The sequence below is a fragment of the Phaenicophaeus curvirostris genome, chromosome 7, assembly GCF_032191515.1.
Source record: "Phaenicophaeus curvirostris isolate KB17595 chromosome 7, BPBGC_Pcur_1.0, whole genome shotgun sequence".
Lineage (NCBI taxonomy): Eukaryota > Metazoa > Chordata > Aves > Cuculiformes > Cuculidae > Phaenicophaeus > Phaenicophaeus curvirostris.
In genome coordinates this window covers 24,467,357-24,492,359 of record NC_091398.1, presented here as the reverse complement: position 1 = coordinate 24,492,359, position 25,003 = coordinate 24,467,357, and the positions used below count along the sequence as shown (strand labels likewise).

At 36.9% G+C, this 25,003-nt stretch overlaps 1 protein-coding gene across 3 annotated transcripts in view; it reads right to left on the bottom strand.

Moving 5' to 3' along the window:
• RBMS1 (RNA binding motif single stranded interacting protein 1) overlaps positions 1-25,003 on the bottom strand; it is a 147,530-nt gene that overhangs the window by 5,486 nt on the left and 117,041 nt on the right. For 2 of the 3 annotated variants that reach the window (XM_069861233.1, XM_069861235.1), the window contains exons 5-12: positions 19,663-19,820; positions 16,453-16,532; positions 7,797-7,912; positions 6,965-7,014; positions 6,778-6,871; positions 3,499-3,549; positions 1,232-1,342; positions 482-562 (exon numbers count right to left, since the gene is read on the bottom strand). In XM_069861233.1, coding sequence (XP_069717334.1) covers positions 482-562; positions 1,232-1,342; positions 3,499-3,549; positions 6,778-6,871; positions 6,965-7,014; positions 7,797-7,912; positions 16,453-16,532; positions 19,663-19,820 — 741 coding nt within the window. The remainder of the gene's footprint in view (positions 1-481; positions 563-1,231; positions 1,343-3,498; positions 3,550-6,777; positions 6,872-6,964; positions 7,015-7,796; positions 7,913-16,452; positions 16,533-19,662; positions 19,821-25,003) is intronic. The other variant, XM_069861234.1, reaches the window with a different exon arrangement.

Below are 25,003 nucleotides of genomic sequence, written 5' to 3'. Positions count from 1 at the left end.
AGCTCTCCTGTTAAAGAAGTACAGACCTATAAAACAGTGTAAGGTACGAACTATTGTCTACCATTTAGTTATGCTCTTCAGCCAGACTTGCAGAGGGGCTTATTAGGCACAGCATCCTGAGATGACAGAGTAAAATTGGGATTCTTTGCAAAACGTTACAATTACAGTCTGCTACAAAGATCAAAACTAAAATATAACCACTGGCTTGTTCCTACTGGAAGTGAGGTTTCATGGAACAAATTTTATCTCAGCTATGCTTATACAGAAGACTGCTCCAAATACTGTACTGCTACAGGTACAGGTTTGTCTTTGTTATAATACTAGTTATATTAGTTGAGTATAATGACGCTTTCTAGTTTTACTATACATTTTATTCACAATAGATTCACAGTTACAACATTAGGCTTTAAACAGTAGTTTTCCTAGACAAAAAAATCTAGTTTGTGTCTCTTATCTCTGGTCTTTTAGAATATATACTGACCTCGACAGGAACTGCTGCTGTCTGGACATGTGTATATTGGGGTATGTATGCTCCTTGCATAGCTGTTGTGGCTGGCATGTACTAAAAAGACAGAGAGTTCATTAAGTTGCATTAAAGCCCAATGTAAATTTAAGAGTATTCAAAATACCTATCATTATATTATTGAATAGATACTGGCTGTTTCCCTAAAGCAATATACATGAGAGAAAGACTTTTGTGTCTGAAATCAACAGGCTTTTCAGAAAAAGGAGACAGGTGTTTTGAGACACCACAAATTTAGATTTCAAAGACTAGGTAAAGGACCTTTCCTTCTTTGTTAATCCTAATTATCATATTTCCCCTTTTTTTTTTTAATTCTATCTGCTCAGAAAAGAAAGGTTTTTCCGTTTAGAAGCTAGCCTGCATCTCTTCTTCTGATTTAGTTTCTGTTTCCAGCTTCTGCAACTCTGATCTACTGGAGCATAAAAACAACTATTTTTTTTCATATAACTGTGGAGTTACCACCTAAGTTCCTTTCATTTGCTTTGATATGTTTTCATTTACCCATTTCCAATTTCTGATCAGCTAATAGACTGAATAAAACCTGCTAAATATTACTTTAAAATTGAGGTTGCTCTTAATATTTTATCGGATGAAAGACTACTTAAAGGATTACTTTTTTTCTACATGCAAGCCACCCATGCGTACTGTGATCTACACACAGTATTTTCTACTTGTGTAAGTTCTATTTTGTATTAAATTGCTACATACTGTTCCAGTACTGCCTAATGAAAGATGACTCATCTGCTGCGTCAGAGGGCTTATCATGGATGCAGGCTGTAGTGACATGGTGTGGTCCATGGAGGGAGTCAGTACAGCACCCTATTAAAACAGAGAAAGAAAGAAATGGTTGCAGCAATACTGAGATTTTAATTACATTTTTTATTTGTGAGTCTAAATATGGGCTGTGCTTCCAAGGCAATATTCCACAATAACTCTTCTTAATCTCAGGCACTGACTCAGGATGCATGTCTCTGGCATTCTGAATATTCTACTCAAGCAGATGTGTTTTGCACAGTTTGGTAACATGGTAAGAACTGCATTGACATCCTACTGAACATGCAACGGATGTGCAATGCACTTGAAACACCTGCTGAAAACACTTTGTAAAATATGAGTTTAACCAGACGTAACTTTAAAGCAAAAATCTGCACACATTACCAGGTACAGATTCACTTAGCTTAAGCTTTGGAATTTAAGGCTTTAGGAAGAAAACTTTCTCATTTCTTTAGGAATAAAGGCTTTGGAGGAACATTTGTGTTAGGAGAATTCTACCCTCGACATGCAATGCTACACACAAGACAGCTGCCCTGCTTGATGGTTGGTTTCATTAGCACAAACATTTTAGAAGAGTGGGTTAGCAATGCTGATCCTATGTCTGAATACTAGCTACTGTGATGACCTTTCTATCACTCCTGTACTGTTTCATTAACTTCATAGAAAGTATAAGCAAAGTTTTAAACACTTGAGATTGCCAAATATGAAGGTCACACATCTAAGGTTTTCAGAGTTACCTGAAATGGAAGGTTATCTTCGAATTTCTTTTTAGCAATCATGTTCTACAAAAACGCATTTCCAAATACTTTGAATAACGCATTCTAAGTAGTGTTGATTAAAACTGATGGAAGCTCAAAGCTAACAGAAATAATTGCAGTGTACTGAAAGCCAGCATTTTGAACCAATAACTAATCCCTAAAAAGAAAAAAATAAAAGAGAAAAAGCATACAGAGTATGGTTGGAAAAACAACCATGTGATCAGTGTAGACGAAATGAGTCACAGGCACATCAAACACTAAAAGAATTTCCTGTGTGTGGACTGCAGGCTTCTCTGCAAAGCAAATAAGCAAGATTTCACCAGTCTTTGCACAGGCCAAAACTGAACTGAAGTCAAGAATCCAGATCTTCATTTTGAACTGTGAAATCTCATCTCGTATACCTGTGTAACTAATACACCTCACAGCACTGCAATGTACGAACTTGCCTTTCACAGCACAATTTGCAAGGTTTTTTTTAATGAAAATCTGTGTTCACAGAGAGAAAAGAGTTAAAGAACAGAGTTAAAACCTGTTGTGTGTATGTGTGTTTAACATCAAAACCACAAATACAACAATTAAGTATGTGAAAAGGTGTTCTGGTTCAGTATCACCTTCTCTGCATGCAAAAGAAAAAAATGTTCTGCCAAGATTTACATTCTATAATCTCCATGGAGAGGTTAATTGAAGTTAAGACAATATCCTTTCCATATCTGGAAACAGATGCGTTTGTTAACTACATAAGTGCATATATGAAAACAGGTGTTAGTATTGGTAATGCTCATCTCAAGAAACCTAATAAGTCACAGATATAATGGTACTTAATTGCCAAATGACATAGAGAGGAAGAAGACTATCATGGGAGAGTACAGATTAGAAATCCTGACAGTCTGGTATAGGTGCCACAGGCAGAAGTGTAGGGAGACCAGCATTACTCATGAGTGGTGATGCCAGAGCAAGCTATGCAGGTTTTCTCAAGTTAAGTGCCCACGTCATACATATCACTACATCCATCTGTCTTCCACAAATCATCCAATCTGAACTATTCCAGACCCATTCTAAAACCTTGGGACTTCAATCAATTCCACCTTCTGATACATAAACAGTATGTAAAACATTGGTATTTGCAAAGTGCTTCTCACAGAAATAAAAAAATAAAAAATAATAATAAAAAAGAAGTTTCCTCAGAATGCTGAGTTGGTAATTTTAAATCGTCCTCATCACCTTGATATCATGAAGGCAGCTTTTCTCTGTCCTAATAAAATGAGGTCCCAATTCAGGTTACAATCTTTTTTCTCTTTTAATTTTGATCCACAATTTAATTGTGATGCAATTGTCCAAACTCTGGAAGGAATTGGCCAGGAATTGACCTATATATCCTGTTGTTTGCAGGATGTACAGTGTTCATACAATCAGTAACAACAATAAAGAAGCATAAAAACTTACTGGGTGCTGCATTATATATGGTTGAGGTTGCATCCAGGAAGGACTCTGAACCTAAAACAAAATCAGTATTTTATTTTTGGTTTAGTCATTCTTTCCCTGAATACTCCAACTGAGACATAGTAATAATTTATTAAATTGTGTTAGCAAACCCCGCTCCTGTACTTATTCATTTTTTATGCAATTAATCACTCTCTGGAGCAACACTGATATCTATGAAAAGTGTATTGACTGTACCTGTAAATCAGAAACAAAATTTGGAAACAACATACCACACACAATTTTCACAGCAGTACACTACATTATTAGTGCAGGTCTCACAAACTTTATCAAAAACACTGGAAGCATTAAAATAGACAGAAGAGAGATTTCTGCTGTGTAGAAAAGGGAGGAATCTTCTTCCTTTGAAACTCCCCTGGGGAATATTAATTGGGATCTCAAAAGCTATAGCATTCTTTGCCTTCTAGTGATTGGAATAAAATAAATCACTGGATTTTCACAAGGGAAAAATTAACCAGGAATTCTGCTGGAATCTTGTTCCAGGAACAAGGAGAAGATTTAGGAGAATTTTCTTCTCCAAGACACTGTGGCACGTACTTCCCAAAGCAGCAGAAGAAGAAAAGGTTCTGACAAGCATTCCTGCTCTTGCAAGTAGCATGTTTTCTCTCCAAAAACACTACCCAAACATTTAAGTCAAGGTAGGATGCCTAATTTGCAGGACAAAGTAAGTTAAAGAGATTAAAATGTAAACTAATAGGTTATATGGTTATGTAAGTTTTAAGAATCCAGTTGCAACAGCTCTTTCAATAGAGTTTGCTGCAAGAAATATTGAAGGCAAGAATGGAAATGTTTCCTCTCCATCTCTGGTAGGTCTGTAGGATAAGGCAGGACTCTGACCTGTACCACACTGCAGAACCGACTCACAACTGCTGCTGGACATTTACAGCTCCTTTAACGCCTCTACCATCATTCCCAGCGTCCTGTGAACAGGACAGGTAGACTCTCTTGAAAAAAACTCCAGGTTTTTTCTGCAAGATGGAAAAATTTCTTCCCTCTTTTTGGTACAAACTTCCAAATCAGAGTAATTTTTTTTTCTTTTTCAACCAGAAAAAGAGCAAACAGGAGTTCAAAAATGGAAAACACTTGAACCTTCCCTCCCTCTAAGGTAGAAACTTAATGGCAGAAATACTGGTACAGCCTGACTAAAGCTTTGGCTAATGTACTCATATTATTATAATAATTGGCTTGGTACTTTCATTTGGGTATACAGAAGTTGCAGAAACAAACACTAGCCAGAACCTTGTTAAATTTGTTTACTTTTAATAAGAATAAATCTAGGAACAGGTTATTCCATGCCGCAAAGAAAAATAAATAAATCATGCTCTTGTGATACATCCTGTTGTGTAGATGACAGAATGCTGCAGTTTTCACTGAGAAGCGATTAGTAATGCTCAAATTGCGAAACTCTTCTAGCCAAGAACCTCCTTCCTTCCCGATACAGAGTACTTGAATTTAATTTTCAATTCTTATTACTGTGGCACTTGTAAGTATAATCATATTAATAACTTTATCTGCAATAATTAAAGTTCCATGCCATGTATATTGAAATACTGGTAACAACATTTCTAGAAACATACAGTATTGTGGCCTGCCTATCTCAACAAGCCCAGACAAGTGACACAATATTCCTATTAAGTATGTTTCCATGCCAACTTCCAACTTTTTCTTGGATCTTGAATATATGAGAGTCTTATATTGATAAAAAATTTACGTCTTAATAAAGAAGGGCTGCTAATTCTACTAGAATATTTTTAAGGGTAAGAACTTCCTGTAATTTTTGAGGTATCGCTGTACAAAGTAGAATAATTCAATGTCTAAAAACTACAATACTAGCACTGCCTGTCTAGAGCAAACATTGTGTTGCATAAGTCACCTCAAGAATTAATATAAAATTAATCCAGCTGCCCTTCACCTCAGAGTAGACTGTTTTATTCCTACATAATATTTTGCTCACATAAGAAGGCATCAGACCTCCAGACTAATATTAGATAATTCTTCCTCATTCTTCTCACCTGGAATAGGAAGACAGGTAGAAATTTTTGCAAGGGAATACTGACCAAATGGCCTACAGTGCCCCTGTTAGCCTTTTATACACCTTCTGCATAGTCTTCTATATTCATTTTTACCTACAGGAAGCTAGATATCTCACCACATCCCTCTCCTTAACGAGCAGCCAGCCTCTTCTCCTTCCGCTGACAGAGTGGTAAGATTTTCCAAATTTAACAAGTTTTGGTTATTTATGACCTGAATCAGTAATGTTTACTTCATCTGTGTGTTAAAACAGTAAAATGCCAAAACAGTTGATCATTTAGCTTACACTGGGATAATTGGCATGTCTCGAGTTGTAATTATGGAGCATACAGCTGAGAATGCCATGCTAGTTGCATTAAATGCATGTTGTTTGTAAACAGAAACGTACAATGCCCTGAAATTTAGCATTCCCAAGGGATTTATACTGCAATATAAAGCCTGTTCCATATAATTTCTCAGCATGTTGAATTGCTTGTCAATATCCCTTAGTGGGGACTCGGTATGACACCCATCAAAACTCCTTTTCAGGAAGGTTTGGACTGGGCTCAAAGAACAAAAAATGCGTATGATTCATGTTTTAATTTATTGTTCAAAATAAAGTAACTTTCGGGCTAGAAACACTTCTAGACTACTGAATGCTTTACTCCTAATATAAAACCATTGAATTTGAATGCTAATGTAATCTGAACTCAGAACTGTTCTTCAGATTTCCTTCCCTAGTATCAAGCAAGTTTCTGTACCCCTCTTAGTACAACTACGTAACACATCATTGTTGGGCTTGCTCTTTCTTGGACCGTAAAAACCTGGGGAAAAGTTCAAATAGAATTTAACTAAATCAAGAAGGTTTTAAAGAAAGAATACTTTGAAGATATATTACTGACATAAAGAGAACCTGACCAAGAGAAAATTAACAATTGTTCATGAAATGCAGAACTGGCTGCAAATACCTTAGCCATCGGCACGTTAAAGACTTCATTTGGTAAGACACCACGTATCTCATTAAATCACTGTGCCTCCTGAAACAAACATACTTCTAGTTTTTAAGGCTGTCACTGTAACACTGTACAGCATACAAAGGCCACTTCATTAAAATGAAGCATTACTGGAGAATTCATAAAACCAGATGTAGCAATTGATAGGTAAACATAAGCTCTGATAAACTGTATCAGCTACTAAGTTGTAAATACAAACCTGGTATGTGGAAACCGGAGAAGCAATATATGGCGTAATAGATGTCTGAGTTATCATTCTGTTTGCTGTAATACTGTAGGGTGATGGATAAAATCTAGGAAATGCAGAAATATTTATTAAATGCCAGTTACATGCATCTTTCATAATGCAAATATTTTTTTCCATAGGGTACCATTATTTAACATACCCATTTTGTAAAGCAGCTGTGGTTGGATCATATGTGAGTGTCATTCCAGCCTTTAAAAGAAAAAGTAGAAAGAAAAAGTTGACAAAATTAATTTTCATTGTAAAAGGTCAATCGACAGAAGTAATTATATGGAGAAGAGAGTCAGCGATACTGGCTATGAATAAAAGTTTCCAAGTTCCCAGCATGAGGAACAAAATGCAATCCATGAAATACCTGGCTAAGAGAACATGTGTGTGATTGAGAGGCAGGGCAGGAAGATGATTATGTTAGGGTGTTGCCTACAATATATTAAGAATGAATGGGGAGTGCTGTTTTTCAGAAGACACATTTGAATTTTATTCTCTCATATAAATGAGGTGTCTGGGCCTGCAAACCACAGTAAGCTTGTGCAACCATTATCTTGAAGATTAAAGATTAAAAAAGCTGTAACTAAAACAAATTAATACTGCACTGAACTGGTATACTATTTTAATCTTATGAAAGTGATGTGTATTTCAGAGCTGCGTAAATCAAAGGTTTATTTACTCTATGTAAATAAGTTATGTTTTGGGTAGTTTTATTATATCAGAAATATCTCAGATATCTTTCTGACCAACTTGAAGGAGATTTCGTTATTCACTTTAATGAAGTAGGATATAGTGGTTTTCATTTTGCCTTTTTTTCTTCTTGAGAAGGATATAGTTAAGTATCTTACAGAGTTACAAACTGTCAGGTAAGAGTTGCTTGTGCATTTTTAATATGCCAAAGACCCAAGCTGAGAAGTCTCAATAGGTATCATTTTCGTAAGTATTCATTATTGTACACCAACACTAAAGCTTGAAGGAGGACTTACAAGTCTCACCTCGCCTTCTCTGTGCCACGCTCTTCCATTCTGTATATATTTATTCTGATTCTGTCTCTTTTTCTGTCCTCCATCAGCAAACTTGCACAATAAAGGTTCTGCAGGAACTGAGAAGAAAGAAGGAATATTGGTTGAAGCAGCGTTCACACACAGTTGTTCAATGCTCCAAATGAGGTACGGCTTTTAAGTTATATTCCAAATATGACAGTTTAATCACACAGACTCATACTACAGCATTAACAACTTTTCAGCATAGCACAAAGACAGCTGCCACAGACAAACAAAGTATCTGGAATACCTTATATCTCTGATTTTAAACTACTGCTCTAAAACCTGTTGGAAAGTAATATGGTCTGTACATCCCAAGTATGTATCTGTAAGTCTGGGGATGAATGAGAACCGCCATCTGAATTCTGAGTTTTGCCTCTTACGGGTACATCTAAGGAGGGCAGAGAACAAATCTAGCTAAAGGCCTTTAAACATATTCCCCCCACCCCTCAGAGGTTTCAGTGATGTCCCAAAACTTAAACTTCCCTGCTCATCCAGAATAGCTGGCACAGCACCTCTACCTACTCTAACTTGCAGTGCGGAATGGGGACCTTAATCTCCTGTCACATTGCACTGAAAAAATGCCACAACTGTCCATTCCCTTTTTATCTCTGTACTATAAGAAACACACAATGCAACCAGAAATTCTACAAGATTCCTCTTTAATTTTTTTTCCAGTAAATGATATCGTTATGCTTGTTTTACTGCATAACATAATTGTGATCATGACTTCCAATTTTTAATCTAAAAACTGAAGCAATGAAAAAGAAAAGTAGGCATAATATTCTTTCCCTACTACTAGTTTAAACTGCACTAGCATCCGAGTACCTGTGGCTGAAGCATAGCTCTGCTGTACCACACCACACCCTCCTTAATCACAGGGTGGAAGCACTGTTACGACTTGGATGTGAACATTTCTCTGCCAATAATTCCTTACACATGAGCTGTCTAAGCTTTACCATGACAGTCCTCCAGCTATTCTCCATTTGGAAGCACCTGCATGAGACCTGGCTGGATCAGAAAACACAGAAGCTTCCAAATGCGGAGTAAACACACAGGATGGGAGGGTCATGTGCAAAAAAAAAAAAAAAAAAAAAAACCACAAAAACACCCCAAGAAAAATTTTAGCAGATCTGTATCAGGCAACAAATTCTAGTAGTATAACCATGGCCAGTACTGAGTGAAGAAACTCAGCATTTCCAAAAAACGACTGGTATTAAAAACCTCAGAGGCTTAAAAACTGCGGCACAAAACTAGCACTAATGGCCAAGTCATCCATGACTTTGGATGGCATGACTAAAGCACTAACTCTGGTTCTATTGGGAAAATATCCATTTCCTGCATGATACATCTTTCGACAGACTTCTCTATACAAGATGGATGGACTGGAAGACAACTGGTATGTGACTCCCTGTCTCATCTCCAACACTGACCACACATCCATCAGAGATTTGTGCCTCTCCTACTCATGCTCTGTTATTCAGCAGTCAAACAACTTTACTATAGAAAGTCAGACTCTAAACATGAAGACTGAATTTATTTAAAATGTATTATCTTACAGAGAATGGTAATTAAATTCCTATAATCATAAAATAAACCAGAGAAAGGTTAGGCTAATGGAAAAAGTACTGGAGATCTATGGACAGCAGAGTAAATGCACAAGGAAATAATAGAAATCCTAAATCAGGAGAAAGAAACTGGAGATCACTGTCTTCAAAATCTTGCATTTGTGAGAGGATTTTTGGCATTCCCAGAACTGAGTTTTTCTTTGGGGTCTTCTACCATGAAATACAACTTCTGCCTCTGCATATTTGGGGCAAAGAGATACTATATCAATATGCTGACAGAAAATTCAATGTTACTTTACAAAAGCTAGATACTGATAACCTTGGGGTGTAAGGAATTGTAATCCACATACAGCTCTGTTTAAATAACAGAAGTTCATCTTAGAAGATGTTACTCAATATGGGTAAAATTGTCAGGTTCTGGTCTGAAATTGTTTTGACTCAGAAAGGGAAAGCTGAGATCCTAACACTGAAGTTAACTGCATTAAATAAGAAAAAACTCTTCCTGGAGCTGAGCATCTCTGGCTACTTAACAATTATTTCAAACCATCTAGTATTGTGGCAACCATGTGTGACTTCCAGAATACACACTATAAATTTTTGGATGAAGTCAAAAGAAATTGGCATGAGACCAGCTTCTGAAGACATGGGAAAACACCTAGTGGTTTCTAGCCCTGTGATTCTGTATTATAGCTCTCACCGGCAGTAAATACTTTATTTAAAGCTGCATTATGCTTTCATTAAAAAAAAACATAGTGAACTGTACAAAACTTTTCTGAAAGTGTTATTTGTGCATACATTTCCCATCATTGCCTCAAGATGAAGATGTTTTTTAAAAAGTCAGACTAAACCTGTTCAACTGCTTGAATAAAACGCTCATAAACAACTACTTTAAGAATAAATATGATTTATTTTGTCAGTGGATAACTGAAGAGAGTTAAATTTTAAATGATGAAATGTCTTCTGTGGTGCATTGGAAGCACTCTCCTGACAAATTTGAAGAGGAAGAAAAAAATGGAACAAGAACTAATCATGTGTTGGATAATGTATTTGTAATAGCTAAAACCTGCAGCATAAAAAAAAAAAAATAAAAGGCATTAATCTGTGATTTGCCAGAAGCTGGTGCTCCATCATACTGAACGTCCTATCTGTTCATAGGAACCCTTGCTCTTCTGACTGTCCAGCTTTATCTTGCTCCCCACCAGGCCCATAAATGAAGCCAAATGCTGTGAAAGCTCCAACTCATGTTAAAGTGATAACAAAACAAACCGAGATGCTGTGAGAAGGTTCTAAATCATTCGTCTTTCCTGATTCTAGTTCAAGATCTGAACGCTTATAGGGGGGACTGCTGCAATCAAAAGCCTAACTGCAATTTTTGGCTGCTCTTCCATACATGTGACCAGAGTATTGTGTTGTCTGCTTCAAGAACACAATGACTGATGGTCATCAGAGGGAGGGTCATGAGAAGAAGATAAACTTTAATGGGAGCCATGTATGACCTGTTGATCGCCCTCCCACCAAGGAATGAACATAGCCCTTAATCTCTTCAAAATTAAATCTGAAATTTATTTATTCAGTTTATCTTTCCTCATATTTTTCTCAGGTACGTAAGATACTGTCTCTTGCACATACAAACATGTACATGACAGACAGATACACATAAACAAAAAGCTCCAACAAGCCCTACAGACCAGTCAAGCAATCTTTTTTGTGGTCCAGGAAGGAAGGGAGAGTAATTTTTATTGGTTAACTGCTGGGAAGTGCGCAGTCCCAGAGATGAAGGGGATTATTAATCATTCAGTGACTTGTCTGTTTGTGCAAGACAGAGAGGCATAGTATAAATATTAAGAGTTGCACTCAAAGCTAAGCTGATGTAAAAGGCTATGACTTACAGTGGATTTAAGCCTTGGCAGCTAAGAAACCATGTTTAAAATGTTCACTCTACTGATGCTTAATGAAAACCACAAGACACTCTCAATGGTTTGTAGATGTCTGTTGAGCTGCTGATATGGAGGAGTTCTGTAACCGTGAGCTTTCCTGCACTTTAACAGTAAGACAGGGCTTTAAAACCTGGCCATGGAAAGCACTGCCCATCTCCTCCTGAATAACCCTCCTGTAGGGCTAATTAAAAACATTAGGAGAAAGATGTGAATGCAATATTAGACCAGAAAGTAAATATATCCCTGTCATACATATGTTGTGCACATGTGTACATTAGAATTCAGTCTTCAGTTTTTTAGTGTCTACCCGAATACGTATGAGGTGATACTATAAATGCAAGAACAAAATTGATGTTCTGATGTTGGACTTTGAGATTACACCATTGACTTTACATGGCTAATCTTGTCTTTTCAATAAAACGTGCTTTCAAGATATTAAAAAATACAACTGAATAGTTTTAAAATACTATTCTTTTAATCAGTTTGCAATTAAACTGCATTGTTTAGTGACTTTGTTTATTTTCTAGTGACAAGGCAGATGGGACTAATGAATTCTAACATTAAAACATCACTTTAATGATAGAGCAAGCCTGTATAGCTAGAAACTTTTGCCAAAGCTGTGGGAATCGAAAAAGAAGTTGTGATACCAAAGATCTCAATAACAGTAGCCTTATATGCTTAAAGCAAAATGAAATACGTACTCCTCACCGTCCTATTCTCCACTTAAATGCAGAGCTGAGGATTACATTTTTAAATAACTTACACACGGTTTAATAATTTGTCACAGGAGTGTATTTAGGTAGTGTTCTTCTTTTCTAATCCAATGTTGCTTCTCAGACTAAGCAGCCATTACAAACTATGAGAATCAGGGCAGTAAAAGCTTCTGGTCTTTGATCTGATGGGTAAAGTCTTGGTTCCTCTGCCTTCAGTGTGACAATCGGGAGTAACACCAGCACTGTAATCCCTTGATATCCTTCAGCAGCAGTTTTCAGACAATGGCTCGTGGGTTATTTCTAAAGGAACTGCAAATGATAACTAAGAAATCTGAGTTCAAGTGGCTTCAATTTGCCATATAGGTATCTGCAGTGCTGGATATTTTATAAAGGTAAGCAAATAGAAAAAGCTTAAAAATTACAGCCACAATATAAATACTCCAAGGCTCCATTTTTTACTCCTCTCCTGCACTAGAAAGATGTCCAAGATCAGAATAATTTCTAATAGTAATGTCTACCATACCTGGTGGACCTCTTCCTAGTATACAGTCAAGAGCATAGGCAGGAGCAGGGATTTTCACACCTGTGTTCCATTTCCTCCCTAAAACAGAATGTTAGTGACCAATATCTTTATCATAAGTGGGAAGAGGAGAGTATGTCATGGATAATATTTGATTTTTGGGTCATCACCATAACTCACCATTCCTGAAGCAAAAATGGTATGGGTTGCTCAGCAAAAATGATCTCTTTACCTTACACCCATTAAACCCAAATTATCTAACTTATTTTTCAGTAAAAGAAGTATTTAAATAATCCATAAAGCCTATAAAACAGGCATAAAACTTTTGTGACTTTTTAACTTCTGTATTTTTCATTTTAAACGTGAGAGAGACAAATAGACTCAGACTTAGATACACTTTAGATATTCTACAGCACAACTGTTTCATATAATTATTTACGTAATTATGATCATGTATCATCATGCAGCTACATGCTGCTGTGATAGGGAGGAGATGCTTTTCATGATTTTGTCCAGCAGATTACTTCTAAAATTGTTATGTGTCCAAAACAAGATAAGAAGACAGTAAACTTTAAGTATCATTCTCAGGAGAGAGAGGCTAAGTTAGCTGCTCCATCCTCACTAATCATCATCTGTGTTGTGGCTCCTTCTACCAGTCTACTCTCTAGCTCTTCCAATTCATGTAATGAGGTTCATGGTTCACAAAAGAATAGAAAAGCTTTAGATACCACATTATCCACTGAAAACAATAATTTGTTGAAGAAAAAAAGTAAGAATAAATGCAGAAGTTATTTCAAAATTATAACAATCATGTCATAAACACAAGAAGAGAAAGAAATAGAAAAATCAGAGTCCTGAAAGAAATGGAGAGAAAGTCATAGGCCATAAACCAGAACAAATTATCACAATAATTTACCTCACAAAAGTACAAATCCCAACTAGAACAAATGGTGAAACTTAAATACCTCTCCTAGGAGTTTTAGAATTTTATCAGCTTGCAGTGCATTTGAAATTGCTCTCTGAGCTAACCTTCCTTCTTCTTGACTGAAGACATACCAGGACACACTAAATAATGAATATATTTCATTAAGCTAATACAGAGCAGGGAAATAAAGCCTGAATAGCTTGTTATATCTCTTTTCAGCTTGCTCAGTATCATCAATGCTCAGTCACTCACTCAATCCTACAGTAGATGCCCTGTGCTACCCTTGGCCCTCTCAGACTATTAAGAGGATTTTCCTGTTTTGGATACTCATGCTCCAGCAGAGGTTTCGCATTTGCTTCCTATAACTGTGTTTAACTCGTTCTTCCATTTAAACCTAAACTTAGTTAAAATAACAAAGTTGCATTATGAAAGCATGTTTTTGTTGAACAGATGTTCTTCCTCCCACACCTATTTCATTACAGGCCTGTCTCTCCTACCCTCCTCATCCTGATAACAGTGTTTTAATAGTCAGCTCCCTTCGCTGATTTTAGCTGAGTTTCTAGGACACAATGTTTTAATTTAAACACAGTTCCCGTTCTACAATTTTATTTTGCATGTATTTGAACTTGCTACTCTGTAACCCCGAGGGATTCTAAACTATTTGAAAACATTTCCCTAACCTTTGTTTGTCCAAGAGTTTTCCCAATACATCCACTTTTATCTGTGCCAGTAATCCCAGGCCACAGCTGCCCTATGACTTTGCCCGCTTTTTGACAGCATAAGCTGCATCTTCTAATATGACCGTGTTATTGGACACGCATGCTTGCTATTTGGTGAGGAACTCCTTTCCTAGGAGCAATATAACTTCACAGCACCAGCATGGAAAAGTAGGCGTCTCAGCTGTACTCTATACAACAAAACTGAGGGTCTTTAATAAACAAGGTTCTCACGACTGCCTTATGCACCTGCTTATTTGACGTATTTTTCGGCGTCATGGAGGGTGTGACTCATCTCTCTTAACTGACTTTCTGACATTTAGAGTTATCTATTTCTAAGCAACTCATCTAGACGTTCTTTGTAACCACAAGGACAGCTGACAGCAAACATACATCATTCTCTGGAGGTGTGTGCTTCTTTACATATTTCAGAGAACCTAGAGGACCACTTCATCAAGTAAGCATTAGACGTTACAGCCAGTGAAGTGGTTCACATTGTGAGACCTCTCCTCAGTTTCCATTATCTGACAATCACCAGTTCTGTGCAAATTTCTTATCCCTAATTGATCACACTTTTCTGGTCAATGTGTTCCTTCAGAAATCATTCTTGCTGCAATTCCATGCAGCAACTTTTTATTTTTACCTAGTTGAACCTGATCATATAAGGGTGGCAGCTTCAGCAACGGCCCACCAGTGTCAGAGTATGATCAGCAGTGACATGCTTGATGGCTCATTCGTTGAGAACGGGATAACGCCAAGTGAAAAAACCTACTAAACTAAAAAGCACTAATAGGAGGTTCTGTTATAGTTATTTTACTGGCTCTAGTTCAATAGAAACACCTATATGTTAATTTGAACTCTTGGTTTCTCCATACTTTCTACTCTTAATTATGTCCAAGCCATAGCAGCTCTATAAAACTAATCACAGAGGGTGGATCAGAGCACAGGCAGTGTTCAGAGAAAATCACTCCATGACCTCCTTGCCCCTAAAGGGATTTTCCATTCCATAAAACACGTATTGCTAAATATATTAAATAGAAAAATAAATGTTACAGACCCTACGTATAACCAAATTTTAACTGAATAATCTCAGCAATCAATCCCAGTGCAAAGGGTCTGCCAAAGCCAAGCAGGGTAAGTCAAAACCCTGCACTGGATTAGTATTGGTGAAGGGAGTGGTCTCCTGTGCTCTGAAGCAGCTTTCCATCGCTACTGCAGCACGGACTACCTCAACCTGGAGTAAACTTTGAGGGATAGATTTATGTAGCTTTACTAAACAAGCCATGCTCTTGTCTGTCTATCAAGGGCCACTTTCTTGATTCTCAGTGTCAGGATCTGGCTGCATAAAACATTTCACCAGCAGGATAAAGGTGGCTTCAGCAACCACATCAACAAGATAATTTATAAAATTTCTAACTGGGATTCTCAATAAAATGGTTACTGAAAGCTGCCTGGAAAATCAGGCATGTATTCTTTCCTCCTTTACTGTCTTCTTTTTGTTCTATTTTATTCTGCTGCTCTGAGTTTCCTTTCCTCATTTTTAAATGTCTGTGGAATATACATTCTGTCTCTTAGAAACAGTGCTGACTGAGCAGACAAACTGATAAGGAACTTGGTGCACAACAAAGTTGCACTATGTAGCTTCTCTGCATTTTGCCTTGCACAGTATTTCTAGAAGTGCCCTTCTTCACTCACCTCCTTCCATCTTCCACCTCAAATTCTACTTTGACTGGAGTCACAGCTCTCCAGTTAATGAAAGTGCCTGGCACTGGGGCACTGCTGTAGAATCTACTACTTTCTAATAAAATCTTTTTGTGAAAATTATTTGGAAAAAATCATGAACAAATGGCAAAAGTAGTCAATTTCTTGCCTCTCCAAAAAATCATCCATGGACAATCACCCAAATTCTGTTCTGATATACATACAATACATACTTGTTTCCTGACTTCAGCTGGGATTATATGGGATGTAAATTTGTATGTAGATGGCTTAAGGCACCTTAGCTGCTTGTCTGTCTTCTAGGAGAGAACACTACTAGACTCCTATAAAAGGTTTACAGCAGCAAAGTGAGCAAGTATTACAGTCATCCAAGAAGACACAGTTTAATATTAATAAGCTTGCCTCTGAATGAGAAACCTGATACAACAATCAGCCTAACAGGCTTCCACTATGCAAGCAGTAACCAGTTCATACATCTTTTTCGAAATATATGCAACATACCAGAAACTCCTGCTGGTGTCTTTATGAATTTTCCATTAAAATGAGCAATCACTGCTTCACATTTTTCTGTGGACTCCATTCTAAGAAAACAAAGAATAATTTACATAAATTAAACACTCATCCAGATTCCCATGTTTGTGATTTTTTTAAGCGTATTTCTTGCTTTTTCCCGCTTCACTTCTGCAGCTTGCTTTCCCATGTGTGAGCAGTAGAGAGGATGTTTTCTGAGATCACACAACTCTAGAAACGTAAAACTGAACCCAGTTAACATTTAATGCACTCTGATGCCACAGCCAGTATCGAACTGCAAATACAATACCCTTATTCACTTCGAAATTAGGCAGAGCACAACTTGGACAGCTGTAGTATAAAGAACCTATGCTGTCTGGAAGGAAGCAGGAAGACTTATCCACAATCATTCACAACATCCTTAGCCGTGATGGCTACTGAGAATTTATTCAGCACCGTGAACAGGTTTGTGCACTTATGTTGTCAAAACTAGACTTAATAGACTGGGTGGATTACTGGTGAGATAGTGCCAGTCTGGGAGTGGCTCCATAGGTTGCAGCTACATCTTTTCGTGGCAATATACACATGCCAGTGCTAACTGGCAGCTGGGACTAAGTTCATAGAACCATAGAATCATAGAATAACCAGGCTGGAAGAGACTCACCGGATCATCGAGTCCAACCATTCCTATCAAACACTAAACCATGCCCCTTAGCACCTCGTCCACCTGTCCCTTAAACACCTCCAGGGAAGGTGTATCAACCATCTCCCTGGGCAGCCTGTTCCAGTGCCCAATGACCCTTTCTGTGAAATATTTGGATATTTGGACAATGTTGAACAGAGTTGCGTTTTTTTTATTTGTTCATTAAGTTCTGTAATTCATATCCTCAGATTAGACCAATGACCTCAGAAAATACTAATAATTACTAAGCCTCAGCACCTTTTTAATTCCAGTAGCCCTTCTGCACAGGCTGATGAAATATAGCCATAGACTACAAGCAAAATCATCAAAATGACAGAGTGATCAAGAAGTTTTCTTCATGGTTTCAAAAATACCTTTTAGAGAATTTTCAAAAGTTCTAGATTGTTGGATCTTTATCAAAGAAATCTGATTTTTTTTTCCTCAGATAAAACATAAAATATAATTTAGTTTCAGACTCAAGTCTGGACTTGATAAAATATATTACCCCTTATTAACCTAATAAAATGCTTCCAAAGGCAAGAAATTAAAATCTTTATTTAAAGTCTAAATGTTTGTTGGACAATTTTAACTTCAATATTTATCAGAAAATGTTCCAACACCTACCTTGCAGAAGGGTAGAAATTCTGACTAGATATGACAACAACAGATTATTCTATAAATTATGTATAATATATACATGTGAATAAAAAATATGTATATAAAACTCATATCGTATATATTTATAAAATGAATAATGTATAATACAGAACCTACTGAGAAAATATTTACTTTAAAAGCAATCTCTTTTAATGTCTTCAATACAAGCAAGGTTTTGGAAACACAAAAATCTTCTGGCCTTTCAAATAAAATTCTAGAACTCCTACGGCTCTATTAGAATAAAAGCATTCCTAATATATCACTGATTCAAGGTAGAATTGATAAGCAAGTTCAGAGACAGAGGACTGAATAAATGCGTAATGCCTATTGAAATTTAGCTCAGTTGCCCTATATAGTACTGAAAAGTGAAAATTGCATTTAAGCAAGTACCAGTACTTTTCAAAATTAGTAAACATAACTTTTGGATATGTATGGCTTCGTACATCATCCAAGAACATATACACACATTCTGTGTACACCTGGTATGGAGTTCACACTCAAATACTTATGCAAATGCTTTCATGAAAAGTATACAGGCATATGCATTAAATAAAAATGCCCAATTAAATTTACATTAAAAATATTAGAAATATTTTTTCATTTATTCAAAGGGAACAGGAAGAAATTCTGGTAGAAATCAAACTTGCTGTTTTTTCACTCTTAAATAAAGGAATATCATCCCATTCTTTCTAATTTTGTTCCTTCATTGTATCTTCTTGCTACTGGATAATCTGCCAAGCCAATAAATTGGGGGCTTGGAGGATGGATTTAAAAAAAAAAAAAATCACAATGCTGTGAACTGCCCATAGCCAACTCACAGGGAAACCAATCCCTAAAAGTTTTGGCTTCATCAGGAGATATAATTTGTTCAGTTCTTTTCTGTGCACTAATTTTAGATTCTGCTATTTGTTCAAACACAGAGCTGTTGCAATATTGGCTGAACATCCGAATTGCTGGAATTTGATGGCTGACAAAAGATTTTACAACATATTTTGAGGATCCCAATTCTTTGCTCAAGGCACGTCTCTATTTTTGATGATAGAATCTCCAATCTAAAGCCTCCAAATTTTGATTGCCATACTAGGTTTAAAACAGGACTTAACGAGACATAGAAAAATACTAGAAGGGCACAGACAAGGCTTTGATGAAGAGACCCAGAAACAAATAACTGAATTAACCAAAGAAAAAGCAGACTCCCACTACCAGAGTATTTGGGAGGTATCTACTAATATATGGAAAATATTTGTTCTTTATGATTTGGGAGAGATATTTGACCAAGCTATCAAGTATTTTAAGGTGAGATTTACTGTAAGTGAATAAAAATATTTTCTTTCCCAGATGTCAGCGTGTTAATGAGCCAGAAAATTCAAAGGACTTACGTTCAAAGGGCAATGATTAGTTCATCTCAGAGCAACTAATGAAGAAAAAGAAAGAAAAAAAGGTGGGAGGAGGAGGTTCCTCCTCATCACCTCCTGTCTCGAACTCAAGCCTCAAAAGCCAGAAACATCACAGAAGTTTCTGTGAAGTACTGTGTAACCTGTGCTTTCTGGTTCAGAGAAAGAAGAGAAATAAGTACAGAGAAGCAGAGGAAGAGATGGACAGTGAACTCTTATTCTACATAGTTGTCTAATAAAAGCAATAGATCCAGATTTAGCCACCTAAGTCAGCTGAGACACAGCCATATTTATATATACTTCAGCAAAGGAAGAATTAACAGAACCTTGCTGGTATCTCCATCTAGATCTCTCTTTTCTTTAAAAGCTTGATAATTTCCGATAATTTCTGCCTTTTCCTCCTATGCATGCCTTTTTAATGTAAAAAAAGGAAAAATGCTGCCAGAATGGGTAATGCCACCAAAGTACCTTGCAAAGCCAACACCACGGCTTGTCCCACTTGAATCCCGCAGTATCCTTGTAGAGATAACCTGCCCAAATGGTTTCAGCATGTTCTCAAGCTCCTGTTCATCCATTGAAAGCGGCAAATTGGAAATGTATAAGTTAGTTGGATCTTGTTCTTGTTGCTGAAAGAGAATTAAAAACAATTGTTATTGTTGCCACCACTGGAAAGACTTTTTGAATATAAAATATAGCAACAACAATTACATATAACAATTGGTACAGATTGTCACTTCCCAGGTCCCTTTCTAAAGGCTGTTCCTCACTAGTATTAGTGACCTCCACCTTCTGTCACTGTACACAGCATTCCTGAGAAAAGCCCTCCCGACTCCAATTACTGCTGACAACAACATTTTTAAGTGGCGATAAAGGTGAATAATTGACTAGTTTATAGTCTGTATTACAACTTCACATTTCAGATTTTTCTGAAAAAAAAAGAAACAAGAAAAAAAAAACCAAACCAAAACCAAGATAAAAGGAAAGAAATTACCCAAGAAAATACAAGACTGGTGGCAAGAGCCAAAAAAAGCCAGATGCAAATTACAAAGAGAAGAGATTGGAACGACAACTCAAAAATAATACAGGGAAAAAAAAGGAGACAACACATTTAAGACTATGTACATTGCCAAAATATTACTGCGAGAATAGTCTGATATGCATAGAAGTGAGTGGATTTTTTTTACTTTTTATTACAAGCTGTAAAATATAATGCACACAAATATCCCAAAACTTTCCTAAAAAACCAGTATACAAGCTGGAAAATCAGACCCTTTGGGTATTTTTATCTAATTTGCTAGGTTTTATTCTACAATAACAGAAAGTCTGAATTATATTATAAAAACGTTCTCATTAAAAAGCCTAACAACATTTGGAAAGATAAAAAACACCCCACTTTGTTCACACTAAGAAAACATGATTCATGTGTACAATGACAATGCTTACATTCAGAAACACATAACACACAAAGAAATTCAGTCAACTGCAGAATGTCAGAGCAATCTGTTTCACTCAGGTAACTGAGGAGATCACATTCCTCTTCTCTCAGGCTCATATTCCAGCCTTGGGGGTTACCACACTTTTGCATTATACCTGCAGTATATTCAGGCTGAGAGATCATGACCTCTCCTTGCCAAAAGGGACACAAAGACCTACTGCCATGCATTTTAACACATGAACATCTTCCTCCATACATGCTGGGAAACTCCATGCCACAAAATCATATAACAACATTGTTAGAGAAGGGAATGCTCGATTTTGAAAGAGTATTAGCAACTTTAACCCACATTGCAAATCACTTAGGAATAGAGGGAAAAAAAGTTCCATCTGAGGAAATTGTAAGGAAATTGCTTTCGTTGAACAGACAGCATTTTGTGATGGAAAAATCTGACTTGCAGCACTGAAACAATCCGTATTTTGTATTAGTAACTAGATTGGGTTTGATCAGGTGAGTGCTGAATGGGTGACTGGAAAGGACTTACTTCTGCTTTCTTAACCCGTTCTCTGTGGCAGCCTATTACAGCCTGCATACTCTCAGGGATTCAATTAGTTCTGCTTTTCATCCTCTTGTGGGACATACTGGCCCCAGTGGGAAGAAAAAAGGGGAGTTTGAAGACACTCCTATACACGTCTGTAGCTAAAACTAGTAAAAATGGCACATGGGGGAGAAAGAGCAGAAAAGCAGCCAATGCATGAGGACATGACACTGAAATCCTGGAACATGAGTTGAAATGTCATTGATCTGTAACTACACAAGAACAAAGGAGTTGAAATGCCAACGAACACATTCCACAGTGCACCAACATTATATCTGCACTGCAGGTGTAAACCCACAGCCGCCCTGGGAAGCAGCAGCAGTTCAGCCATTAGGATAAAACATAGAATCACAGAATATCACAAGCTGGAAGGGACCCATAAGGATCATTGAGTCCAACTACGTTAGAATAGATTAATTTACTCCATTTCTTCACTTTGGAGGAAATAAAAAAAACTGCCATTTGTTCTCAAAACAGCTTATTTACAATACTAAGATAATACTGTTGAGGTAGACCTAGCGCAAGACTGAACTCTTTCCAGAGTATATTTAAAATTTTCTGCTGCTTGGCAGCAGACAAAATTTACCTATTAATGTACAAGACATCTGTCCTCCTGTTAATTAGTGGCATCACCCATGCAGCTTCTGTCATCTCCACAAAACTACTAAACCTTAAAACAGCTACCTGGGTACCTTTTGGGAGATCAAAAGCAAGAAGTCATTTCCTTCCCCTTAGAAGCCACTGGATTTCCAAGCTGAATTCCAAATAGCAACCACAAATCGGACTCCATGTCTACCTTCATCCCGTCTTAAGCAAAAGGCAGATACAAACATATAGTTTGGTTTTATACAAGGTGTTGGCACGGAAAATGGTTAAACAGTAAAAAATTCATGAAAAGACAGGCTTTTTAACTTGTCCCTGTGTCTTTCTGGCAAACAGTAGTTCGATACCTTAATTTCTGAGACCTCCTTCCTTGCAAAAACCTGTCTCACCATAGTTTAATTCATACAGTTATTACGGTTCCATTTCAGAAGAGAAACATAATTGCTTTGATATCTAATTTTCTAATTTTTATTCTAGAATTCAGCAAAAGTGTGAAACTGGAAAAAATACTTGTAGGCGTAACTCAAATCTTGCCTTTACACTGTAATCGTCTAAGTGCTTTCAAAGGAAGGATTTTTCCTGTATCTAAAATCCATGAAATGATATAAGCCGCTTTCACCTTAGAAATCTTAAGTCTCTTTGAATTATTTGTAACATTTTATGGGAATGATCAAAAAGAATTACCAAAGTCAATGGAAAGCTTCCAACTTTAGGGTAGCAAGCCAACATTAAATTATAAACCACTGAGGGTTTTTTTAAACTTCTACATGATTTAGGAAAACTACTTGAGAGTCTTCATATCTCATGCATGGCCTTCTCAGTTAACAGGAACTTCAGCAGGCCCTGAAAGACACTGAAAGTGCTCGATATTTGTACATTATGGGCAATATTAGGGAATTTGTGGGCTACTGTAAGGATCCATATTACTGAGTAAACTAGGAAGCAGTCTTTTTGATTTTTTTTAACAATTCACATCAGCATTTTCTATCTGTCTTTTCCCACCAAACACCTCCAGCCTCATCTCCAGAACTTCTCTAGCAGAACATAGTAATACAAAGATGCAGAACACTGCTCTTGCAGATTAATGCACTTCTTATTCCTAAAAAAAGCACTTACAGCACTAACTTAGTAAGTTCACTACAAGAAACACTATTTCTCATAGAAGTAGGAATAATCAACCGATAATGCACATTTCTGCAGGAAAGTGGAGATCAGGAGTCCTACATAATGCAAATGCTCTACCATCATCTGAAATAAATTAACAAAAACCTCCCTGTGCGTGTGGAACTGTTCCTAAATTGCAAGCAAGAAACTTGGCAAAATGGTAAGACATCTGTTTTCTCTTGTTCTGTGTAAGGTCAGAGAGAACAGATAGCCATTCAGAAACATGTGACAAGGCACTGCACACAGCACGGAAGATCCTCTGGCTGATAGGGAAGGGATTAAATGCTTGTCTGCCTTCGTATAGAAACTACTTTAAAATTTACAATTGGCCTGTGTCTCACTGAAATATGTCTGGTTTAGCCACAGTTTTAATACTGTCTGACCACAGACTGTTAACAAGACAATCCAATGAAAAAAGCACTACCATAACATTCAGTTACTTGCTCTCCAGAACTGCATAACCACTGTACATGATTAATAAGCTAAACATTTTAATTTATTTGCACAGGAACATTTGTATTAAAGAGGAATAAAAACTGTACAGAAAGGAATTCTTAGCTACACTAAGCATTGTGTTCAAGTTGCCAATCAGACTATCACTGCAATCACACTTTCTCTTTTTATTTCTTGGCATTCTTGGCTTTCCCTTTGCTAGAAGGGCACCAAGGTGCTGTCTGGGAGTTCAGCATGTCGCTCATTGGATGCCACTGTTTTCAATAGAAAACTCAATAAGCCCACCATGGCTTATAACAGGGCACTGGACCCTTGCCTGAGCAAGCCGCAGCACTGCTTAGCATCTGAGACAAGACTTCTGTGGGTTAACACTGTGTACTCAAAGGAAACAGTTGTTAACTGTCTTATTTAACACAAATGCAATTCCTGAAATAATGCAAACTTGGCCCAAAAGGGAAGCAAACTTTGGCTTACCTTCAATTTATTTTACTTTTAAGAATTTTACAAATAAAGGAGGGGAATTGATTATACTTACTTAAAGTACTCTACTACAGTAGGATTTAATATTATAGCTTACTAAAAGTACTAAAAATAGATAAAAAGAAAACTTTTCTTACAGGACAGTTGCTAAAAACTGCTGTAGAAATCCCCTTGAGTTAGCTCCCGTTTGCCTGTCATCTGTTCTTTGAGATTCAGATGCCCAGATGCAGAATAAAAAAACCTGCCAATATGCCTACCTTCTCCAGTTAGATTAAGTGCACTAGCTACCATGGTAACCTAAACTTATTTTCTTTCTTTACTCTGTAGGAATGAAAACTGATTTAATTCTCCAGAAGGCTGCCACAGTGAAGACAAGTACAAAACCCAATACAGTATTAAAAGTCATAAAAGTTACCTGTTTCTCATTTTTGCCAACTCAAACCCATGCTCTTCAGCAGCAGCATCAAGAAAGACTGCCTTTAATACATTATGTTTAATAGCTGTGGAAAAGACTTGATTTCTGTTACAGGGATGAGGACAAGCGGCTAAGTAGCCTTTCCACTCCCAGAAACCCTGTGCCTACTGTACAAGTCACACTTTATATAGTGTGACAGTTCATCTTTTCCAAATATGCTTGGGGGAAAAAGTCTCTTAAAATAAGTTTAGATTATAAAAAAAAAAAGCTCCTGCATTGAAATTATTGGAAAGAAAGATAAAGCTACCAGCACACATGGAGTGCTTCAGAGTTCTGCCTCTGTAACCATTTGTGAAAAATACAAGGATTACAAATTCATGTCATCTCTGCGTTATAAAGGATGAATGTGAACTCGGACTACGGGTTAGTATTTATCACAAACTAAAAACCACCCTGACAAAACGAATTTCAAAGCGTTTGGTCTGTTGCTTTGAGGACGAGCAGATGGAAACTGTAAGAACAGTAGAAAAGTCAATGTTGGTATGATGGTACAACACACTTTGCATTGTTATCACAGTCATCCTTCAACACAATTTGATTAAGAAACAATTTTGAAGATGGCCCTAATTTCTTGCATAAGCCTAAACTATCTGAAATTATT